The sequence below is a fragment of the Micromesistius poutassou genome (assembly GCF_964030765.1).
Source record: "Micromesistius poutassou genome assembly, chromosome: 5".
In the NCBI taxonomy this organism is placed as follows: domain Eukaryota; kingdom Metazoa; phylum Chordata; class Actinopteri; order Gadiformes; family Gadidae; genus Micromesistius; species Micromesistius poutassou.
Window position 1 is genome coordinate 21,269,884 of NC_140275.1, and position 24,013 is coordinate 21,293,896.

A 24,013-nucleotide genomic window follows, 5' to 3' on the forward strand; every position below is an offset into this window, starting at 1 on the left:
ATTATTGAACAAAACATATTGCTAAGTAAATATAGTATTATGGCTTATCATATCAAAAAGTGTTGCATTATGCATTCCACACGTTTTTGCCATTGTAATGTTTTCTATCGATTTATTGTTAATTTTTGTTTGCAAAATAAACACACTGGGAAGCATACGCCCTGCTGACTTCCATTTCCAGTGTTGCCCACTGTCCATGACCTTCTTGCAGTAATGATTGTGTTTAAAGGGGGCACTGCTACTCCTTGCTCAGCCACTGCACGTGTATCCAATTTTTCCCATTTCCATTTGAGGCGGTTGGCGAAAGGTCTTGATGACACAAGTCGAAGGTTGGGAACCACTGTGTTAGACAATAATACCACCGTGACACTTTGTTACCAAAACGTATTTATTTGATTAATCAGGCGAGCAGTGAGTCAGCTCCCTAAATAGTACATCTTAAAGTTGTGAAGAGGAAATTGGAACAGAAACAGAAAAAAATTATTGACAAATATTTATGGCTTTGGCTAAATAGCATGTACTTCAATTATTAAAGCAGACAGTTTAGACAGACTTGAATATAATGTAATAAGATGCAAGGCTCTAGTATTCCCTGAAGTCATGAGGCCTGATACATATTGCTTTACATGGTTAAACCAGGTAACCAGTCTGCAGACACATTTCCGGCCTACCACGGCTATACAGTAGTTACTACTCAGATGCTGAGAGAAAGGAGTCAAATTAGTCTGAAGTCCTTTCATGAGAGAGCACCAGACTTTTATTTGAACTGTTTTACATGTTTGAGTGAAGTCACAGATGAAATTATCGAGACCATGAAGGTCATCTGTGTGATGCTGGTTTTAACAGTGTTAAAAGACATTACATTGGCACAGAAAATAACATTAGATACAGGCTTGATTTCGACAAGATTGATTTCTGTTAACACACAATAGCAAAGGAGTATTGCATACCGCATACATATTATTGTTGATTTGTGAATGTCCTAGAAAAACAATTTCACCAGCATCTCAATACAGTGATAAAAACAAAACAGAAATACTACTGGAGGCCGACTGCCCCTCTAACGAGTGGTTATTAATTAGATGCACATGCTACACAGAACATTCAACTGGAAAGTTATTTGTAATTTATATAGCTATATCAAATAAGTACAACAATGAGGGTTTCAGTCAGTTTGAAGTGAGACCAGCTAAGAGTCTCAGGAGGAGCCAGTGCTGAATTTGATCTTAGAATACACTCCCAGTGTTACTTGTACGAAGCAGAGAAGTCCAGGATCGTACTGAATGATCGGTTCACACGCCACGACAAACTACGACTGCACTGCAGCTCAGAGGAATATTTTTTATAATTCTAACTGGCATCTCTGTAACGGACAGGGAATGATCTGTGACTAAAAAAGGTGTGACTTCAGATTAGTCTCTGTAACACTGACAGTATACTGATGAAAATGCCATCACTGCATATATTTGTATATATATCGTTACAGTCAGGGGAGATTGATTATTTTGGGGCGTGAATGATCACTTCTAAAAAAATCAACTCAACTCAACTTCTACACCAAGTTTTTGATTCCATTATACTTTGAAGACCTATAGATGATCTTAAATACAACAGCTCCTATTTTCAGTCAATGTTATAAGAATGTCACAGTCCATAATTTTTATACTTTTTTAAACAATCAGAAAATAATTCCCTTCACCACTTGGCTAGTATCATCTTGTTCCGTACAACATAAGCAATCCATGTTTAAACAGTTCTATAACGAATTCCAAAATTCACACTCAACCAGTGAGCAACAAGCTTTGAACACACCAAGCATTGTGCGTGCAGCTTCAGTGTTGGTAAGCCTCAGCCCCATCACGATAAGCCTCCATGTACTAACCCCCCCCCCCCCCCCCCCAGAGAACTGCAGGTTTGGACCTGCTAAACATTTGTGTTACACTGAAGAGAGAAACTGGCCCTTTTGAGGCCTTGATTGGAAAAGCTTGATCTTCAAGTGTCTACTTGAAACCATTGTACAGGATGCTCAGCCTGTGTAACAACCCCAGCTTTCAAAGTGTATGACCGCTAAGAATATCCACGTGTCAGGTTTTTTTTTTATTATTCTATAAATATCAAAAAGCATATGGTGTACTGCCCAAATGACATGCAGATACCATACACACTTCCACTTCCAAACTCTGCACTCAAAACAACCCCATTCAGATTCTAAAATGCCATCCGTACGATTCACATCAACTTCTGAATGCGCTTCTATCGCCCCCTCCCTCCACCTCCTCCACCTCCACCTCCTCCTGCTCCTGCTCCTCCTGCACCTCCTCCTGCTGCTCCTCCTCTCTAGCTGAACAGCTTCACGAAGCAGCCCTGGCAGTAGGGCTTGTCGTTCTGCTCCTTGAAGGTGCCCTTGTTGAGCTGCTTGAGGCAGAAGGCGCAGACAAAGTGCTCCGGGTGGAACTTCTTCGCCATGGCGGTGATGCAGCGGCCCGTGATGGGCTTCTGGCAGCCGGAGCACAGGGAGCCGCGCCGCTCGTGGTAGTGCACTTCACAGTAGGGCTGGCCGTCGTGCTCGAAGAAACTGCCGTTCACAAACGGGGTGAAGCACTCCTGTGGAGAATGAAAGGGTGTGTGTGTGTGTGTGTGTGTGTGTGTGTGTGTGTGTGTGTGTGTGTGTGTGTGTGTGTGTGTGTGTGTGTGTGTGTGTGTGTGTGTGTGTGTGTGTGTGTGTGTGTGTGTGTGTGTGTGTAGACAAGGTTTGGAAGGGGAATGTCATTTTCTAGATGCTTTCTCATCCAAAGCAACTTGCAGTGACTTTAGATACAGGTAATAAAAGGAGACAATGCAAAGGAGACGGTGCTTACATGTAGGCTGGGTAAACCCATACCTTCAACTTAGTCAAACAACCAAGACACTACACTATCCCCCCCCCTTGGTGATCATGAACACCAACTCATAGTATGAAAGAGGCTGCTTTAGTTCTTCTTTACAACCAACACACTCAACATGTTAACATCTAGTTCAGTGGTAGAAGAGACATGGGCACAGAACATATGAACAAAGGCAACAGAAGTACAGACCCTGCAGACGAAACACTCGGGGTGCCAGAGAGAGTTGAGTGCGGAGATGTAGTTCTCCAGAATAGCTCGGGCACAGCCACCGCACTTGGGGGCGAACATGTCGAAGTAGTCCTTCCTGCAATACGCCTTGCCATCTTTCTCATGGAAACCTGCCCAGAAGACCAGCGTTCAAGGGTTGTTAAGGGAATTATCGTTGTTGTCAAGGAGGTTTACAATCTGATAGAATATTAGTGCGTGCTTCTATTTTTCTTTCCAGTAGATTATCAAAGAGAATTTCTTTCTCTTTGATCGGAAAATAACATGTTTTATTAACCATATGAAAATGTATCCTTGTCTAGTTAACTTATGTCATGTGCAAGTGTCCAGTCCAGTCTAACTACACACTTAAAAAGGGAACCACAAAGCCAAACAAACCCTCGGGTCCGAAGAAGGAGCCACACTGAGCACAGAAGAAGTGTTCAGGGTGCCATGTCCGGTCCAGCGCCGTCACCACTTTCTGTAAACAGAGATCAACAAAAATAAAGAAAGTGTTTTCTGATAGCAGCATTTTAGACGACTTAATGAGCTATTCTAATGCCTGATCAGATTGCATACAGTGAGTAGTACAAGTGGTGGATTAACGCTCTAGACTCACATCCAGGATAGGTCCATTGCAGTAGTAACAGCGCGGGGAGAAGAGGTTGTGGTAGTCCTTCTCACAGTAGGGCTGCCCGTCACGCTCAAAGAAGTTTCTAGAACCGATCTCCTCTTGACAGTGTGTGCACACAAAGTGCTCGGGGTGCCATGTGCGGCCCATGGCCGTCACCACCTTGACGGACAGAACAACAGCGACTATGTTCAGATCACCCCTGAAGTGTGCAATGAGAAGGCATCCAGCCTGAGGGTGCACTGGCTGAAATGTTTGTATATAAAACAGCCTTTTTATATTTTTGCATTGTATTTGTCTTGTGCTATTTATGGACCTGAGTCTGAAATAAAGTTTTCATATCATATCATATCATATCATCCACCCTTTACCCAGGCTGAAAATGCATAGAACAATAACTCAAACTCTCCAGGACAGAGGTTTCTACTTCATGATGGCCGTCCGTTTTACCGTCACCGACTGCCAGTCTTACCTGCCCCACGATGGGCTTGCTGCAGGCCCCACACACCCCCTTGGCCACCGTCTGCACGCCCAGCTTGTTGAGGTCTGACTGCAGGCTGCCCAGCATGTTGTCCAGTTTGTTCACCTGAGTGGCGGGAGGGCCGCTACCTTTCCCCTGAGCACTGATCTATTTCGAGGAGGAGCGACAATAGTAACCATGTGCACTTTTGTGCTCACAGTTTGATCCTGAAACCGGCAAAATAATTTCAAGTAGTGGAAAAACAGAGAGAGGAAGAACAGCAGTGTGTGAGAAGCAGTGAAGGGTGGAAGAAGACCGTGCCTGCATTGAAGGGAAGATGGGGTCGCATTCGGTTTGACAGCCGACGGACACCAGCACCTTTGGGACGACCACGGGCGCGGGTTCCACGTGTGGAGGCGTGGCCGGGGGTCTGACAACACAGGGGGGGTGCGGTTGCTTTGGGGCAGGGGTGGGGGCGGGAGTGGGGGTGGGGTCCGGGGGTTGCATTACAGGGGAGGACAAGGGCTTGGTGTACCCGCTCACCACACTGTGGTGAGCGGGTATGGCCTTGTGCAAGGGCTCGTGGTCATAGGAGAAGTGCGAGGGGGTGGACGTGGCAGGCGGGAGGGGTGGAGGGGTGGGAGCCGGGGGGTGCCTGACGGGGGGCAGCCTCTTGGGTTCTTCCACGGTGGGGGTGCGGCGAGGGGCAGGGGGGGAAGCAGGCGGAAACGCTTTCCTCTGTGGGATGGGTGACTCTGGAGCCCTTATTATCTGAGTGAAGGAAGGAAGGAAGGAAACGGGAAACAGAAAAGACAGAAAGGAAATGTGTGGAAAGAGATCACAGGAGAGGGCCTATCACCTCACTGAATTAACGGGGAGAGATTTTTGGTTCATCTTTTTTTTTTTTCTCTCATGAAGCATGAGGCCAACCTTTTCCACCTCTGCGGCCGCCCCGTCCATCCGTAACCGCTGCGGTTTGGACATGACGATGACGCCCTCGGTGAGCCAGTCGTCCTGCTGCTTGCGCCGGCGCTCCGCCCGGCCGATGCCTAGCTTACCCTGCAGCTCCTCGATCAGGCGGTCCTGGGAGTTGGACTTGTTGACGATGACCGGCCCCACTTTCCTCCGCAGGAGGCCGTCTCTGAGCATGGGGTGCACGTTGGGCGTCTCTTTGGTGCGCTTTATGACTGACTTGAGCTGAGGGCGAAGGGGGGGGGGGGGCACAGTGGAGCACCTGAGCCGACACGCTTCACGTCATCCGTAATCCAGGCACAAGCAGCGGTTTGGAGTGACTAGCGGTGGACTCCGTGTCAGTGTGCGCCAGAGTGCGGGCGGTGGCCGGGGAGGTCAGTTCGCTCAGTGTCACACTTCATGCACAGCTCCACATGCTTATGGTGAGATTCAGCCACTCCAGCAACACAAACCACACCTCACAACACAGACTAGGCTTAGTCTGGGTTCCTCTACAAGCATTGGTCAGTCTGGCGGAACGGGTCAACTGTTAGAACTACGTGCGATCCAACTACAGTGTTCACTCTGTGATGACCACAATATGAATACTACAGTGGTTATATAGTGATGGTGTACATTCACGTGACTTGATGTTTATAAAACAAGGAGGCACCAACTGAATTAACACTTAATATTAAAACACAAACAGCAGGGGGTGCGAAAGCACAAGAACCGCAAGGTAAGACGTATCCCACTCCAAAGCAGGCAACGGGCTACGGCTGCGATGCCTACATGTCCCGAGGCGGAAACGCGCTCCATAGTGGCGGGCTGCATCAGGGGGAGGTCCAGGGCCACGTCGGGGGTCCCGGGGCAGGAGGAGGGCGTCATGGACTCGTCCATCCAGCTGGCCTCCGTCAGCGGGGTCATGCTGCCGTCGGTGTAGGGCCTCTCGGTGTACGGCGTGATGGTGCCGTCCAGGCCGTCGTTCAGGGACACGGAGAGCTCCTCGTCGGCCCACTCCAGGTCCCCGTGTCCGTCCATGCCCCCGTACAGCGAGCCGTCCGTGGTGGTGGTGGTGCTGCCGGCGGCGAACATGTCGGGCTGCATGCTGTTCCTGTCCGTGGGCAGGATGGGCTCCTCGTGCACCTCGCACGCCGATCCACTCAGGCACCGGTCGTCCATCTCGCTCGGCAAGTCCTTTGGGAAACTCATGGCCAGGAGGCTGTCCAGAGCCTCGTCCAGAGAGGGGTCCATCATGGGAGTGTGAGGCCCGCCCTGGGGGCTTGCTCTGTGGGCTGTCAGGGTCGGCCCCAGCACCTCTCTGCTGGGGATCCTCGAGCTGGTGAACGTAGCGGGAGAGTGTGCCGTCACGGAGGTGACCGGGGAAGGAGAGGCTGTTTTAGAGAGGATGTGCAGGGGGGAAGGAGACAGCGTGACGGCGGGCTGAGGGGAGGGAGACGACAGGTTGTGGTTAGAGGCTGGGTGGTAGTAACCCAAGTTGAGGTCACTGCAGCCGTTGGGCCCCTTGGCTGCAGTGTCTGGTTCATAGTGCGGCTTGGCAAAAGGGGAACAGGGAGAAATGCGTTCGGCAGAGGGACTACAGGACTTGGAGGACTTGTGGTCCAGCACGGTGTTGACCGAGGTCAGAGATGGGGTGGTGGACGGACTGGAGCTGGTTCTGAGCAGGTTGGAGGAGTTGTTGCTGCTGGCCCCGTGGGTGAGGACCACCAGAGACTGCAGCTGGGAGGACAGCATGTTGGCTGACACTTCGATGTCAAAGTCTGGTTCAAAGTCCGTCTCGCTGGCCGTGGAGAGGGTGGAGACTGGACTGTGGCAAGGGAAGGGGTGTCGGCCGTTTGTAGATAGACGGCTGTCCCTTCCCTCCTCGTCTATGTGAAGCTCGAAGCCCGTGGGCATGGAGAAGTGTGAGGAGGGCCAGGGAGACGGGTGGGACTGGCAGGGGGAGGGGGAAGCCACGGGGCTGACAGAGAAAGACACCGGAGAGTGGGTAGTGCAGGGAAAGGCCCCCGTTTGATCTAGCCCAGGGCCCAAAGAACTAGGCTAGAAACGGAGAAGAACAGAGGGTTAAGAGAAACCAGGAAACTTGAATCAAACATGAAAGAAAAGAATGAAACACTAGAGAAGATGTTATCGATACGAGAGAAGTTGTTTAGATGAGATCAAAGCGCTCGGTACCTTGAAGTCAGAGAGGGACGCCATCAGTTCATCCAGCTCTCGCGTCGCACAGGACGCCGAAATCCGAGCTTGCTGCTGAGAGTGCGTGTCCAACTCACTGTGAAGATCAGACGGTCTGGAGCTGAGGAAACGTGACAAAACATACAAAGCTCCAATGATCCACAAGGCCCTTCCAGGGGAGCTCCAAGCGGTCTTCAACACAGGGCTGTTAAGGTCCACTAAGAACTAAAGGCACCCATCATAGTGGTTACGGGGAGTACATGTCAAAATTAGGGCTGGGCGATAAACCTATAATACCAGTGTAGTTATTAGTGGTCAAACCAAATGACACATGTGGTCTTTTGGAGATAAAAAGTAAGGATGTGGGTAAAGGCGGGACCAGCAACTCTGGGTCTATAAACCATCAAGCGTCTTTCTCATCGTCGTATTAAGAGCCGTGAGATTTGAGTATACTGACAAACGCTTGACCCGTGAAACAAACACATTTAACTACAGAAAACCACTCAATATTTTAAGTCACTTGACAGCCCGGGTCAGAACAGTGTCATCCGTTCATGTCCTCGGTGTCTTCTTCCTCCCAGACTATAAAGCCTGGGGGGGGGGGAGCAGGGAGCGTCAAACAAAACCCTGAGGGGTTCCTGGTCGTTTTACCCGGGCACGGAGCCCTCCAGGTCGTCCAGCAGCGCCTCCACGCCGGGCCGCCCCTCGTCCGGGCGCGCCCCGTTCCTCTTGGGCTTGTCCAGCGGCGGGGGGCTGACCCTGATCTCCGGGGCGCCGCCGCCGTTCTCGTAGTGGGTGATGCTGCAGGACGGCAGGGGTGGCGCGGCCTCCTCTGCACGGGGGGGGGGGACACACGCGGGGGGGGGGGCAGAGTGTTACACCCCAGGGGGTCCCGACCTGCACGGCGCACACACTGCTCTGCTGGCAGGGTCGTCAAACGGGACGTTTACAGGTCCCCCCCCCTCCCCCTCCCCTTACCCCCCACCCCCGATTCATTTCACAAGCAAGTCTGATTTAACAACACTGAATGTTACTCGTGTAAGACGATAATAACCAGTAGTTTAAGCCAACAGTTGGGTTACAAATTGAGAGATTACTTGTCACCCTTTTTGGACCCATTTATTTCCGGGGTCACTTTCTCTCCTTTACGACCCCAGCGATAAAAAGACATGCCTATGACGGGCGGGGGGGGGGGGGCAGTACATTCCTGTGCGCACCTGTGGTGGGGAAGGAGGGGGAGTTCTGCTGCACGGCGTTGAGCTCCAGCAGTAGCCGGTCCAGCTCCGACAGGTTACTGCCCAGGGCAGAGGTCATGGCCGCTGCGGACAAGTCGGACGGCTTCTGTTTGTTTGGAAAGCTGAGCCGCGGAGACAAGTGAGACAACGGTCAGATGTTTTATTGGAGAAAGGAAAAACAACAACACCACCCTACATGGATTTGTAGGCATGCAGTAGGATGATACCGTGAATTCAGAGGGTGATCCACCACGGCCCACCTGTAGACGTGCTCCTCTTCGATGTGAGACTGTGGGGGGCTGTTGTCCCCGGACCAGGAGCTGGTCTTGGCCAGACCTAGAGACTGCAGAGGACACATGGATGGTGCCTCATTGGTTGTGGTTTTTGTCAAGGCTCCAACGATAAAAGCAGAGCAGTCCGCCTTGATTTTTACTAGGGATACCGATACCAGTAGTCAGTAGTCAGCTCATGTACTCGTAAAGCTTTTTTAAAGTGGTAATTTGTCCTGTATGATCGTCAATATAGTAATCAATGCCCTTTTATCACTGTAACTGATATAATCCCCAATTTAGAGAAAAGAGGGGCACCGACGGCGGGGATAGTGTGGATGTGTGGAGCTCTGTCCGGGCAGCGGTTGACTGCGGCAATCGAGAGAAAGTTTAGCTTTTTCGGAAACTTGAAACTTGTATAAATCCACGGCGTGTGTGGATGCTGAAGCTCGGTCTGATGCATTTAATGTCCGCGTCCGAGGGTGAGGCTTCCCTAACCTACATAGCTACGGTGTGTGGCGTATTTCATATACGACGTCGCTCATTCAAAAGCTCATACACAACAACGGCACTAAAAAAGCATCGCAAAGTGGCTGTGGGCCGTAACCATGGCAATAACACGTTAAGGGGATAACACAGTAGCGTGTTTTTTTTAAATTGTAATGGTATTATCAAGTACTCATAATCGGTACTCGGTATCGGGGAGTACCGAAATGTAAGTACTTGTATTTGGTCAGAGCAAAAGTGGAATCGCTGCATCCCTACTTTTTACAGCCTGCTGTAAAGTGTCAGGTGCGTTACCTGCTGGGAGGAGTGGTGGGAGGAGTGGTGGGAGTTGGGGGACTCGACCAGGGAACCGTTCAGCGCGTCCGAGGAGGGGGGAGGGGGCACAGGGGGCGGCGCCGACACATCCTGGTAGGAGGGGCCTCCGGTGGGGATGGAGTAGGGCGTCTCGTCGGCCAGGAACACGGGGCGCTTGGAGATGTGGGAGGTGGTGGACTCCAGGTCGGCCAGCAGGGCGTCTGCAGGGAGGGGGACCGGGGTTTGAGGTTTAAAAGGTGAAGTGTGTGGGATTAAGTGGCTTCTAGCGTCAAGGATGCCAACTCATTCTACTCACTAATCAATTCCCAACCCCCCCCCCCCTTTCCGATGACGTAGGAGGAGCTACGGTGGTCTTTTCTGTCCTGTGAGGGACAGTAAAGGGAGGCGATCATCTACGACAACATCGGGAAGCCATGTGTCAAGTGAGGAAGTTCCTTTTTTAAAAACATTCATGAAGGTTTGATCCTTTTTATTCGAGACTAGAGCCGTTTCTCAATTCGCGTTCTCGTGTGTTCTCGTGTACTTGCGTTCTCGATAAACGTCATCAGTGGTAGCCCCAAGCACTGTTCCAATCCCAAGTACGCGAGAACGCGAGTACTGTCGTAAAACCTGGAAGTCTTCTCGATGCGTTCTCGATGAGGCCGTTCTACCGAGGACGCATCGGAGGTGACTCGTGTGGACTTGGGACCGTTAAATATCCCAGAATGCATCATCGAGTCCGCTGCTGTTCCAATTGCAGAGCGCGTACTCGCGTTCTCGGAAGTCCGTACTTGGAAGTCTGGACTTGCCAAGTACGTACTTCCAAGTCCGCGAGAACGTAGTCCGCGTACTTGGTATTGAGAAACGGCTTAAGACTGAAAGGTATGGGAGATAAGAGGGGAGGACATGCAGCAAAAGAGGACCACGGGCAGGAATCGAAACCCCGGTCGCTGTGGTACGGACTGGGCTTTACTGGTACGGACTGGGCTGTACTGGTACGCGCTCTACCCGGTGAGCCACCGGGGCACCCCAGTGAGGGAGCTCCTTGATAGATTCATCCTCTTTACCATTTAGAACAACTATAGGTATATGACTATAGGTAGGATAGCGATTACGAGTGATGATTGTTCCACATTGTGATGGGGTTTTGGTCGTCTGTTCTGAGCTTCTTTAGGAACATGCCAGTGGCCTCGGTGGAATAGGAGCCACTCCCTGTGTAGATATGAAGGGCTCATTCTGAGGTAACCAAAACGATTTTCATCTACTATACACTAATCACATACTTATGAATATTATTTTCCACTTCTGCCAGGTCCGTTCCACTACATTCCATTAATTGAAGACACTGAACCTTTAAATAAAAATTAAAAAAAACGTGCAGTTTTCAGACAGAAAACCACGAGGAACGACTAGAGTCTCCCAGAAGAAGGCGTTTAATGACATCTAAATCCAGGATGATATGCATGATGAAATAGTTCTGTGGTATACAAGTAAATATACAAGCTAAAAAGAGGGTTTAATTTATGTGGTTGTGTTTTGTAGTTCAAATGATTGCAAAACCGCAACAATCAAAAGTAGAATAAAGGCTAACAGAGATCCAGGCAAAATAAAAACCTGATCATACTGATCAGCTGGAGTCGTGATGTCTGGTCAGACTGAGGCTTCAGTTTCAGCCTGGTTTATTGGGCCCACTGGGGGGGACTAGCGTTTTAAAGGGACAATGCCTGTTCGCACACGGCTCAGCCTCCCATTCAACCAAGTCTGCCTTCACACAACCAAACATGGCCCTGGCCCTGGTAAGATACCCCTGAGCCTGCCCACAGTACCCTGGGTGAGGGCTCTGCCCCCACAGTACCCTGGGTCAGGGCTCTGCCCCCACAGTACCCTGGGTCAGGGCTCTGCCCCCACAGTACCCTGGGTCAGGGCTCTGCCCCCACAGTACCCTGGGTCAGGGCTCTGCCCCCACAGTACCGTGAGTGAGGGCTCTGCCCCCACAGTACCCTGGGTCAGGGCTCTGCCTCCGTCGCTCAGCCCCAGTGTCCTTCCTTAAACCCTGGAGCCGGCGCTACATCCAGGGCAGCAATCGTTCACCTCCATCAAACCAACAGAAACAAGGGGGCACTTCAGTTGCTGAGGGACGGGGTTGTGAGCGTTAACAAAGGCAGACAGAGAGAGCGAGAGAGAGTCGGTCTCTCTCGCTCTCTAATAGACTCTGACATCACGCCATCCATCCCCGGCCCGTCCAGAATAGACCGAGCGAACGCAGTGTTCAGTAGCCATGGAGCCGGCAGGTTCACACACAGCATTTCAATAAAACTGGAAAACAAACGAAAGACCCTGAAACCACGAGCCAAACCTAACTTCTGCTTTAGCTTGCAGTGTCCCTCCCACTCGGCGTCCCAAGATGTAACCGTTTTAAAATAAAATCATTACATCAACTTGTTTTTCTGGACCTTACCGATCAACGGTAATCTGAAATTTCAAATCAATCATATTGATATATAATGTGATACGTGTCAAAAAATTTTAATTGAGATAAAGAAAGAACTGAGAGGCAAAGCAAATGATTCAAATGAACTGATCAAACGCCAACTCATCACCGCAAACCCTACAACTCCGTTGGCGATCTCAGAATGAATCCCCTGTGCTAGTTCCCCTGTGCTAGTTCTGTGCTAGTTCTCCCCACACCCCTCAGCGTTACCGCGCCAACACAGGGCACAGCGGCCACCATACTACACACCTGATGCCGTGGATCCACTCCCAACTATCCCAGTGCAGAATGTGTGCGTGGGCCAGCGTGAAGTGTGTGTGTGTGGGGTGGACAGCTGTTAAGTGGGGCCAGGGAGCATCGATGACGTGGTTCCGGTAGCGGGGGTGGGGGGGGGGGGGGGCGTGGCTTTTATTTGACACTAACCGGCCTCACTCCCCACAACTAGTGACCGTCTTCCTTGGACGACACAAAGCCTCTTCTTCGGGGCAGTAGTCTGCTTCCCTTGGCACGACGTGTAGACCTAACAGGCTAGTCACTACCACCATTTGATTCCAATGGTTGACCGTTGACCTTTTTATTTCGTCACGATGACTTACCTTTCTAACTAAGTGCACCTTGTTAAAATGTTGATTAAAAGAAAAAATACTTATTTGTAGGGGGCTTATCTTGGATCTGTGGTGTTGCAGACCGCAGGAACCCCGCATTCACAGCTCCATGTCTGAGCCCCGTGGTCCAGTGTGAACCACATGGGGGGGGGACAGGCCTATTTAAAGCCAGACGCTCAGCCAGTATCCTAGGTCTGGGCAAATGTGCTGAAATATCACTACCAGCTCAAAATAATCTGCACCTGGTGCAGGCATGCTGGACCAAGTCTCCCCGGGGGTTGACTTAAGCCGCCCATGAGACAAAGCCTTGACAAAAAAGAAATATACCACCACAACCGTGAAAGTTATCCTCGTTAAAGATATGATTATAAAGTTTGTGACATTGCCTCAGGATTTCCAAATGACTGGCAGAGCCGAGCCAAGTTTCAGAGAGTCTGGTGGTAATTACACTACCCCCTTTAGATAGTACGGCGTCACCCCCTCACGCCTCCTGTGTTACATCACAGCTCTCTGGAACTTTCTCCCACGTCCAAACGATGAAGTCAGACTAACGCTCTATATGCCATCTATAGTAGACGATGGGTTAAGACCAAGGGGTTATAAATAAATCAGCCTTGTAGGACAGTATATAGAAAAGGCATTACTAGATATAGTCATATAAGTAAGTAAGTTTGTCGTGACCATTTAAAGTCACCAAACAACCCTAAGGCTAAACTAAGGTGACTTTTCTATTGCCAAAGAGCCAGAATTGTGAAACGTGTCAAATTATCACAGAACTTGCCCCATGTAGTAGCAGATGACTAAGTTTTGCATTGTCAGCGAGAGGAAGTAGACTTTCTCAAACTAACACGCACAACAATTCTCAAAGGTACCTTGGGCTCTCTCAACACATATTTTTCTTAAGTCTGGAAAAGCAGTGATAAGAAAAGGAGACAAGGTCAGGCTCTGGTCTGAGTTTACCATTTCCATGGGGACTGAAAAGCATTAACAAGAATGCAACCATGTGCTGTATGTACTGTAAGCCAAGGACCGGGCTGCTGTTTTCCATTCATCTGGTCACAAAAGCCCATTGTACACAGCTTTGAGGGCACATCTTCTGGTTATTTTTAACAATCTGTCTACAATCTAGCTGCTCACTGTCCAAGAGTCCAACAGCAGCAGCCTAACTCACTATAAATACCATGCAGCCTTCATAATGATGTTATGTAGATGCACATATTTCAAGCATTCTTCCAGGCTGTGAATACATGTACATTCATGCCTGTCGTCCACCCACCCCCCCCCCCCGCCACACCCACCCGCAGCCCTAAGTCGGAGCCCGCCGTAATCTTTATCGGAGGGCGGGGAGGTGCATGGGGAATTCCAGACATTCCTCTCTCATGGGAGAATGGGAGCCACCATCCAGGGACATGGAGAGTGTAAGGATGTCCAGGGGGGGCGGAGGTACGGAGGTACGGAGGTACGCTGGTGCTGACCCGACGCACGACCTAAGTGACAGGAGACTGGTAACCCGACTGTGGTTTCCAGAAAAATAAATAAATAAATAAAGAACAAGGATCAGATAGGCAGAGAGGAATTTGCCCGTAAACAAGATACCATCTCTGCGCTTGGAAAATGACTAAAAGACAAGATGGGAGGCAATTAAGCGGAGACCGTCCACCAAACGACAGCGTGCCTTGCATTCCAGCGTGAGGGAGATGTCAGTGTTTTTACGGCCTTGTTGCTGGAGAGCCGGCAGCCTTGTGCGTTCGGGCCTCGCAAGGCACGGCCGGCCATCCCGTGGGCCATTACCATGAGGGACAGGGAGGGCATCAAGGCCACCCGGAGCCACCAGTTCCCCAGCTCACCTGTTAACAGCAAGGCTTTGGCTCACCATGCTGTAACCCTAAACCATCAGGCCCGGCCAGCGTGATATTTATATCAATCAGGAGAGACTGGGGTCAAAAGTGGACCGGGGGATGTTGAGGAAAAAACGAACACGGAAGACAAGAGCGAGAGAGCACAAGGATGGAGCAAGAAAAAGCTAGGGTCTCACAGATGTATTTGAAGTCTTTTTTAACGGCAGTGCCGTACTGTGGTAATGAGATACAGGCTTGTGTCTGAAGGAGGTGTCACAGTATTAAAAAAGACAGAAGCATCTCAGGGCAGTGGTTGCAAAATAAACATGGCTATAAATATACTGCCGGGCAGTCCTACATGCGAAAGATGACACTGCCCTCGAAAGAGAGCGAGTGCGACTGAACCAAACTTAAAGCATTTCCCCACAGAGCAGTATATCAGATGGGGGGGGGGGGATTGGGTCTACAGAGATCATTTCTTCATGTCACCTGAGTGTATGGGAGGACATGTCAGCGACCAGTCCATTGTACCAGTGGAGACTGGAGAGTCCTAATTAGGTAGGATGCCATGTGTCATTTCTGGAGAGAAACGGCCAGCGTGAAGCAGCCAGCTGTATTTTAGTCTCCCTGCTGACACGAAGGTGGGATCCCTGGATCCAGGCTCTGGCACACCTGGCCTCCATCTATGTGGCAAGAATCCAGATGAGACTCCCTTTCTGACACCATTTCTCCGGCCAGTCTTAGAAAGAGTCACCGGCGCGGCCCCATGGTCAGAACACCAATGAAAATGAGCTTTAGAGAGAGACGGCACCAGACGAAAACACTACTGCAGGAGCTACAGTGCTGTGCCCCGCACAGAATCAGTTGTGCGCCGATCCTGCTCATTGTGTCCTCCAAACGCTTCCTCAGGATATGTGGGGCAGGCGCTGTTGCCTAAGCGATGAGGTCAGCCATGCGGCTCCCTCTTCCCCTGGACCCAGCAACAGGATGGGTGTGGTGAGGCCCCAGGAATGAGGCCGATTTACAGGCCTGCTCCAGAACCAGAGGCCTACGGGAGGACGGCTAGAGCCACGCCACGGCTGGGGGGGGGGGGCCGGAGATGAGACGATTGACAACGTGCACTACAAACCACGGGACTTCCTCCAGAGAGCTGCTGCTGTGATACTAGTGTGACACCAAACACTGCGCTGCCTACACACGCGGAGAAGCGGAACTCGCTGCGGACTTCCTGATAACTACTGGCATGTCTTGAGGAACACTGGTGAGGTTTAAGTTAAAGCCCTCGTCACCCCCTTCCCTCCACCTCAGCCAGCCCTCCGTCCTCTTCCTGGCCGGGATGTGTGTACACGCTGCAGAGGAATGTCACGTCTGAAAGAGGATTAGTGTATTAGCGCAGTTCAATATAATGCCCCTTTATGCGCCTAGATGGCCACTTGGCCCACGTAGTCACAACTAAATCAAAGGCCTCAGGGGCCAGATTAAACATGGCCAACATGTCCGACACCACATCTCCTTAAGCATGTGGTACAAAATGTGTCTGATACAGGGCAAAGCCACATATACTCAAAAGCTCACCTCAAAAACCAAAACCACCAATCAAGAGACCACGTTATTGATCCAAATTGATTTGTCACAGATCAAGGAGAAGACAATGGGGACTTGTGTGTGTTTGTGTCCCTGATCCGTCCCCCAGGGTCGACCTGCCCACAGAGAGAGACGGGCCGTCAGTCCACTGAAAGTGTCTGAATATCCCAGCATCCTGAGGAATGTAACCCAGGGAGGGGAGCTGTGGCTTCACACCCCACCAATAACATGCCCCACGCAGCAGCAGCAGACCCAGGGCCACCGACCCACACCCATGTCAGGTCACATGGTGTGGACGGCAGGAGCCACATCTGGGGGGGGGGGGGGGGTTAACAAGCATACAGCTCTTCTGAAAACTAAAAGGCCAACAGAACATTGGATTTAGCAGCAGAGGGTGAGCTAGCCACTCCCTTTCCACTCTGAGGGGATTCCCTTTGCTCGGAGTGGTGGGGGACGAGGGAGGATCAATATAGCTAGAGCCCTGACAGAGGGCTGCTCAGGTTTCCAAACAGGTCCATACAGACTCCCCAGTCATCCAATGAGTCACAGACCAGTAGCCCCTTGGGTCTCAGTTCAAGTTCCAGGCCCCACATTCTAACTTTATCTTCATGTATGGCCTTTGTTTCAGCATGTTCGCTTTAAACACAGCTTTGCTAATATATTTAAGTTGAATCTATACATGTGTCGTTATTGTTGTTTTTGATTCTAGTCGGGATCCTCCAAACAGATTGGGCTAAAATAAAGTAATAAGGTTTTGGCTGTGGACATATCAAGAGAGTATTTTGCCATAAATTCTGAAATACAGTGATGTTAAGACATTCCACAGAGCAGCCTCCCCACCCTCTCCCCACCCTCCACTGCCTCGGCGAGGCCGCAGGCTCCATCCACAACAACAATCAGCTCATTCACTGGTCCCTGGCAGCAGCAGCAGCAGCAGCAGCAGTAGTGGCAGAATCATCCAATATGGCCCAGAGGTGCACTGCGGACATGCACCGACGTGGATCCGCCTCTCTCCGCTTAACAAATAACGATTTACTGCCTTGCTGTTACCAGTTATTTGAAAGGAGAAGTAACGCTGTCGGAAATGGGTATGAGGAATGAATCAGATGGATTGTTTGTGAAATAATAAATCAGGTCAAAGGTGAGGAAAGTGCATTAATAGAAAAGACAGAAGTCTGTTTTAAAAGTTTAGTGCCTTAGGTCAAAGGCCGGCTATATGAAGAGCCGACTGGTTATTAACCTATTAAACTTAAATTGACCATGGGTTAGAGATCAACATTGATTCAAAAACATTGGGGATGCATCGACATATTGTTTACGTATTATTGTACGTAAACAACACCTAAAGAAGTAGACCTCGATTTTTTAATACGTTGCATAGTTGTGGCTGTTTAGGTCAACCTTCAACATCAGTCAACGTGGACACATCTGGTGGCCAATCGACTGACAACCAAAACATAACTTATGTGAAGTCTAGGGACGGAAAACCCAGGTGAAAACCCACGCAAACCACACGTTCACGTGTTGCACACACGTCTATGATAATGAACGTGTATTTAATGAAGCAGCGAGACCCACCAAACCCACCAAAAAGTAGGTTATGTTTACTTCAGTGTAGATTGCGGTGACCTCTCAGAGCAAGGCTGGTAGAGTTTGGACTGCACCGACCAGCCTGATCCCGGAGGCCTTTAACCCGAGGACTTGAGAGATGGGATGAGGAGCTTCAGGGCGCAGATGGGGACGCGTCAGAGGAAAACGCATCGCTCTGATTCAATTCACACGTAGTGGATTCGGTGAGTCACTGTACCGTATTGCAGTTCACCTCTAAAAACACAACAGCACTAAGTGGTCCACCTGAAACTTTTAAGACATGCTGTGGAAAAGCTAACAAACTGCAATGGCCCCTGACCATTATGTCAAAGAAATGGGGTCAAATGCACGATGTGTCCAACAGATGACCGCCACGACGCGATGCACCGAGGGCTTCTGCTGGTCCGTGGAGGGCTAATAATAGCAGAACATTTGCACATTTTCAGATGAACCCTTGTTGTTAACTCACGTTGACTTCTCCACCCTGCTCTCTGATCAGTGCGATGTCGTGGAAAACGGGATCGGCTCAAGGAAAGGTTCTCCACTTACCTAGGTCGTCCATGACGGGGACTGGTTCCGAGCAGCGTCTCTTTCTTCTGCTGCCTTTCACTGGTTCCCTGTCCGTATTTTACCAACTTTTCCCACTGTTCTGCAAGTCGCTCAGAAGTAGCCCTCGTGACCGCGCCGTGATGAGTGCCTGTGTAATTCGCGGGCACACGCCTCCCGACTCCAAAGATAACGCTGCAAACAGTGGTGCGCGCCACCTAGCGGTAAACCTCGGGAAGACCACGCGTATCGCGAGAGCGGTGATCAACCAGTGGTGAGTGCCCCCCGGTGGTAAACCTAGGGAAGACCACGCGTATCGCCAAAGTGGTGATCAAACACGCTGCGTAAACAAAGTTCTCTCGCGTTTATTTCAGATGAGGACAACGTAATATCAAGAAGCATAAAAATACTATAATAAATGTTATATTTATATATATAAATATTTGTTTAATCAAAATGTATAACAAATTCATAAAATGGGCACTATACATAGTTCTTGTGTAAACTAGAACATGTAGCAAAGACGATTTAAGAATATAAATATAAACCTAAAATATGACACAAAGCTGTACGTTCCATATGCATAAATAGTATTTTAAAACAAGCCCGTTCTCTTAGGTACTAGCAATCACGATAAAGAAACATGGATTGATACGAAATTCAGCTACAAACAGTTTGTATGTGATAGTATGGAGGCATTTCTCCTGAAAAAGAACCAGCGGATAAAAGATCAGAAACGTTTTTTTTTTTTACATAAAAAACAGTCATCCTTAATTCCCGTCGACTCACGACCCCTTTCACTTTAACCGTCACCGTTAACAACCAGCCGGACCCGCCTCACTCAGAAGTCCACCGCCTTCAGCTTCCTCTCCTCCGCCTCGCTGAGGGGCTCCTGGGAGAGCAGCTTCTCGTGCAGGCGCTGGTGCTTCCCGATGCCCAGCTTGGGAAGGCCCCGGTTGAGGCCCTCCAGCAGCACGCAGGCCTTGCAGAGGGACTGGCTGGAGATGTAGCCGCAGCGGCCGCACGTCCCCTGGACGGGCATCTTCACCGTCTCCTTGACGGACAGGTTCTCCCCGGAGTGGAGCACGGCCATGATGGCGCTGGGCCGCACGCTCTCCAGGTCCTTGAGGAAGGCGCGGGCGTGGCCGCGGTAGGCGTTGGGGGAGTAGATGCACTCGGTGGAGAAGTAGTCGAGCTTCTTGAAGTAGGCGTACAGCACGATCTCCTTCTCGTAGGCGTACTTGAGGGGCTTGCAGCGGGGCAGCACGCCCTCGCCGCCGCCGCTGCTGGTGGAGATGGCGGTGCAGCGGCGTAGGCGGGCGATGTCCCCCCGCAGCACGTTCATCAGCACCGTCTCCGCCAGGTCGTCTGCGTTGTGGCCTGGAGGAAGAGCCGAAGGAGGAGACCTTAGCTCAACAACATTTAATGAAGTGTTATCTAATCTAATCAAATCTATCCGTTTCATGCAGAAAATACTTTGTACCGGCTCTTCAAACATTTGAGATCTGCTGGCTGAAGCAGACTCTGAAATACCTGTACAGATCTTATCTACGTTCAGCAGTTTGGCTCCTCTATCCAAGGCCTGTCGTCTGAATACTCCACAGAAGGTGCAATTGTTTTTCATTCCGACTTGTTTCACGATAGCGTCCATGGTCCAGCCGTACAGCTCCTCGTAGGACACGATCTTCAACGGCAGGTCGTACTGCTCCTGGTTCCTCTTCACAGTCTCCAGGGAGTCGTCCCGGTAACCGGTGATGCCCTCGTCCACAGAGAGCAGCATAAGGTTGAGACCATATTTGTAGCGCTCGTTCAGGACTTTCATAACATGTGCAAGGACCGTGGAGTCCTTCCCACCAGACGCCCCTATGGCCACAGTCTCTCCTGGTTTAAAGAGCTGTGCAGACACAATCGTGTGGTGGATTTCTTCCTCAAAAACAATGAAGAAGCACTCTTTACATAACGATTGACCGGTCTTTGGACGCTTCAAGACCGCCCGCTGCTCGGTACACTTGCTGCACTGGACAGGCATCTTGGTGGTCGGAGGACAGGCAGAAACTGAAAAACGAAAATAAAAAATAAAAAATTGTCAATAAGACATTAGTTTGTACATTAATAGCTATTATGTATGCATAAGGCGTTAGCGTGTCATAAGTTACTTATAGTTACTTATATATATTAAAAAGCTGAACAGCCTCATACATTACCACCAGGCAAGAGAATACAACGTGTGCAGATAACAGATGCTAGTGAACACAACTTATCACCAAAGTTGTTTATAAGTACCAAACTGTGCAGCTACAAGATGTAGATGTCGATGAGCGGATGCTATGAAGCAGACTGGCTGTCCAAATGATCGGTTGTTGCAATTATAGTTGATCTTATTCAACCCACACAGTGGCCATCATGTTGTTGGTTAGCTTTAGCGACACGGCTAAACAGGATATGACGTCACCATGTGGGGGTCCGCGTGAAGGTGTATATTCTTATAATTATTATTTGATGTATTCACAGAGTATCTTTCGATACCTATTGTTATTTATTATTATGAATATTTTTTTTCCACATTATTATTTTTCCCCCGTTTCTGATATTGTTGCTCAAAATAGTAATTAATTGCCGGGTTCTTTTGGCTGCACTGATTGGTCGGACAGGTGTTCCTGTCGTGAAATTCGCAACAAGACTTGAGTTTTAAAGAGTGTAAATAAAAGATGTTCTGATGATCCCCATTACGGATATACTTTTATCCGGTTGTTTACAACCCAGTTTATCCGTAATATAGAAATTTTCAATAACTTTATTCAAAGGGGCAAATAATACACTGATATAGGGAGGATCTTTGACATAGAGATATCTATAATTTTATGAAATATATTATTATGTCGATATGTGTATCAAAAGGAATATCGCATGTGTATTGAATTGTTTTTTTTACGGCTCATTCTTTTTCACCATTACTATCAATGACTAGCCAATTATCTTTTCAATAAAATGTGCCATTTGAAAAGGTCATTCAACCAAGATAACCTTTAAAGAGAAGAAAAACCCCATCACCAACAAAATCAAAGTAAAGCATCAGATTTATTCAATTTAAATTAAAAGGTGCCACTACTGCAACCACGGCAATAGGGAACAAAATGCATTTTTTTTTTTTTTTAACTCAAGAGGGTAAATGAGTAAAAGTATTTGGAAGAGAGAACAAGATGGATGCAGAGGTCAGGGTTGATGGAGGGCGGGGCTCCGGCGGCCGCTCAGGCGGCGGGGTTGAAGGCGCCCCTCAGGTGCCACTGCATGTCTCTGATGCGGCGCACGGACTGGATCTGGGGCAGCTGGGCTCCGAACTCGGCACACTCCTTGTACTCGCCCTTCTCAAACAGGTACTGGTAGCCCCTGTAGCCGGGGTACTGGTAGCCCACCCAGCTGTCGTGGGAGGAGAACAACCCGATTAGGAGTGAACCAACAATGGGAGACCGGATCAATCACGAGTCATGTCGGATTAAAGATGAGCGTGGTGGTGCTCGGAACATGCTGGTGCACACGAGCAGGGTGAACACGGGTGTTGCTCCTTAATGAAACAGTTGTTGTTCGTCTTAGTGGCTCCAGTGCACAGACCATTAGTCTACAATAGTCTATAGAGGAGGAAACATTCTATTGTGCATCCCTGTGATGAACATTTTCAAGTCACCACCTTGCTTTGAAATAAAGGTGAAGCCAGGTTTGTTAAAGGTGTGTGTGATGGGGGTCAGTGGCCTTACGTTCCGCTCTGGACCCTGACAGAGGACACCTTCTCCTGGTAGCCGTGGCCGTGGAAGCTGGGAACGTCGTCGTCTATGATCTCGATCTTCTTTCCGGCAAAGCTGGGGTTTTCAAAAAGGACAATCTTGTGCTCCTGGCCGTCCTGGGGGAGAGAAGGAGAGAAAACGATGAGCGGGAGGGAGAGGGAAAGTGTGAGAGAGGCCCACAAGAGAGGACAACAAAATACAGTTGGTAAGTTACCGTTGGAGACTTTTGGCACATTGAGAGCGAAACATCTCTCTTGATCTGTGAGTGTGTGTGTGCGTGTGTGTGGGTGTGTGTAAGTGTTTGGTGTATAATAACTTAATAACTTATCATGTAGGTCTTGTAAAGGCATGTAAGCTTGTTGACCCTGTTACACTATCAATATTTCTTCTCAAAATGTTTGGATCTTTTTCTCCTTCTTTGTAAATTTGGATCCAAATAAAAGCATTTAAATGTGTGTGTGCGTGGGTGTGCTCGTGTGCGTGTGTGTACGTGTGCGTTTGTGGATGCATGTGTGTGTGTGCGTGCATGTGTGTGTGTGTGTGTGTGTGTGTGTGTGCATGTGCGTTACCACTTTAATGGGGCGGAATGCGAAGAGGGTTTCACTGCGCCTGCTGTTGGTCCAGGAGTCCCAGCGAGGATACTCCCCCTTCTCAAACACAAACTGCTCCCCCTTGCAGCTAGCCTGCTCGTATCCCACCCATCTGGAGGGGCACGGGCAGGAGGGCACGGAGAGGGGTTCAAAAAGGAACAACAGAGCAAGTTTAGAGCCAGTAAAGAGTAATTAAAAAATAGGCGTACCATCGCACAATCACCACAAAGGCCATCCCTCACTCACACACTCGCTCCCTTTCACTCACCATCTCGCTCCATCGCAATACAAAAACGTTTTTCTTTTGCCGTTCAGTCACTCTCTTTCACTCACCCTCCCCGTCACTCACTCACTCTTTCTCTTTCTTTCTTTCACCCTCTCACTCACTCACTCACTCACTCACTCACTCACTCACTCTTTCTTTCTTTCTCTTTTTCTTTCTTTCACCCTCTCACTCACTCACTCACTCACTCTTTCTATCTTTCTTTCTTTCTATCTTTCTTTCTTTCTTTCTTTCTTTCTTTCTTTCTTTCTTTGACCCTCTCACTCACTCACTCACTGCCCCAAACATCCTGTCATTTCCCGTTTATGTGCACTCAAAACATTTCCCCTGCGTGGTCAGGCATGGGCCCCACAGCGCCCCCCCCCCTGCCCGTCGTCGGGTCCGCTGTGTGTGGGTAAACACTCACGGTCCGCACAGCACCAGTATGGAGCCCACTTTCTCCACGCCTGCTTCCTGGAGGTTGTTGCAGGGACCAGTCAGCTCATGGCAGCGGCCCTGGAAGTTTTCCTGTTCATAGATAACCAACTATGGGAGAACAGGAAAACAGTGAGAAGTTAATTCATCCACACCGAGGACATTTCATTGTTTCTGATCGTTCCAGCGGCAAGCGACCGTGAAGCCTGCAACAACCCTGGAAATAAAGAATACAATGCTGGCAGATATGAACGTGAACACAAGCAGGGGCTGAACAGTGTCAGGAAGGAGGAAGGAAGCTCTATGTTTGAAGGCGGTAACAGGGCGATCATTGGTATGGTTCCCTGCGATTCACCTTGAAAGCACTGGTCCCTGGCTGCTGCTGCTTGGAGGCAGGGTTGTGGTGGTCTGTGGCCATGGTGAATGAACAGGGCAGGATATAACTGCACAAAACAGAGAGAGGCAGAGATTCACATTAGTATCAAACCAATTACTGTAAACGACCGTGAACACAACACAATATACAATCTGTTCAAGTCTGATAAATGTATCTAACTAGAAACTAGAAAAATGGGAACAGAATTACAACAAGGCAATATAATTGTTATAAAAGCGATAATAGACCTATAAACAGGTTTTATCAAAACAGAGAGCCCCGTGG

At 49.4% G+C, this 24,013-nt stretch overlaps 3 protein-coding genes across 5 annotated transcripts; all 3 read right to left on the reverse strand.

The window, feature by feature from the left end:
- Nucleotides 1–1,887: 1,887 nt before the first annotated feature.
- pxnb (paxillin b) lies at nt 1,888–18,436 on the reverse strand. 3 transcript variants are annotated; one of them, XM_084467918.1, is made up of 14 exons: nt 18,290–18,436; nt 9,633–9,853; nt 8,823–8,905; nt 8,545–8,684; nt 7,979–8,159; nt 7,328–7,448; nt 5,924–7,192; nt 5,111–5,377; nt 4,502–4,951; nt 4,193–4,348; nt 3,709–3,882; nt 3,489–3,570; nt 3,075–3,223; nt 1,888–2,604 (listed from the first exon to the last, which is right to left on the reverse strand). In XM_084467918.1, the coding sequence occupies exons 1-14, from the start codon at nt 18,300–18,302 to the stop codon at nt 2,338–2,340; spliced, it is 3,573 nt and encodes a 1,190-aa protein (XP_084324044.1). In that variant the 5' UTR covers nt 18,303–18,436; the 3' UTR covers nt 1,888–2,337. The 3 variants fall into 3 exon arrangements, with proteins under 3 accessions (XP_084324044.1, XP_084324046.1, XP_084324045.1); XM_084467920.1 differs by lacking the exons at nt 4,502–4,951; nt 5,111–5,377; nt 5,924–7,192; XM_084467919.1 differs by lacking the exons at nt 1,888–2,604; nt 3,075–3,223; nt 3,489–3,570; ... (1 more) ...; nt 4,193–4,348; nt 4,502–4,951 and having other exon boundaries at nt 4,970–5,377.
- A 301-nt stretch (nt 18,437–18,737) lies between these two features.
- ctu1 (cytosolic thiouridylase subunit 1 homolog (S. pombe)) lies at nt 18,738–20,711 on the reverse strand. Its single transcript, XM_084468856.1, has 3 exons — nt 20,570–20,711; nt 19,820–20,341; nt 18,738–19,666 (listed from the first exon to the last, which is right to left on the reverse strand). The coding sequence occupies exons 2-3, from the start codon at nt 20,313–20,315 to the stop codon at nt 19,128–19,130; spliced, it is 1,035 nt and encodes a 344-aa protein (XP_084324982.1). The 5' UTR covers nt 20,316–20,341; nt 20,570–20,711; the 3' UTR covers nt 18,738–19,127.
- Nucleotides 20,712–21,534: 823 nt separating this feature from the next.
- crybb2 (crystallin, beta B2) lies at nt 21,535–23,770 on the reverse strand (the record flags this gene model as incomplete). Its single annotated transcript, XM_084468228.1, has 5 exons — nt 21,535–21,703; nt 22,039–22,181; nt 22,635–22,767; nt 23,345–23,463; nt 23,708–23,770. The coding sequence occupies 5 exons, from the start codon at nt 23,768–23,770 to the stop codon at nt 21,535–21,537; spliced, it is 627 nt and encodes a 208-aa protein (XP_084324354.1).
- Nucleotides 23,771–24,013: the final 243 nt, after the last annotated feature.

Bases quoted from the DNA above. Each gene is read 5' to 3' on its own strand.
- pxnb (XM_084467918.1), bottom strand. The intron at 8,160-8,544 runs GTGCGCACAGGA...CCCCCCGTGCAG, and splicing joins CCCCTCCTTCCCCACCACAG to AGGAGGCCGCGCCACCCCTG. The intron at 5,378-5,923 runs GTAGGCATCGCA...CTTCGCCCTCAG, and splicing joins GCGTTTCCGCCTCGGGACAT to CTCAAGTCAGTCATAAAGCG.
- ctu1 (XM_084468856.1), bottom strand. From the start codon at position 20,315: ATGCCTGTCCAGTGCAGCAAGTGTACCGAGCAGCGGGCGGTCTTGAAG. The intron at 19,667-19,819 runs GTATTTCAGAGT...CTCTTCCTCCAG, and splicing joins CGTAGATAAGATCTGTACAG to GCCACAACGCAGACGACCTG.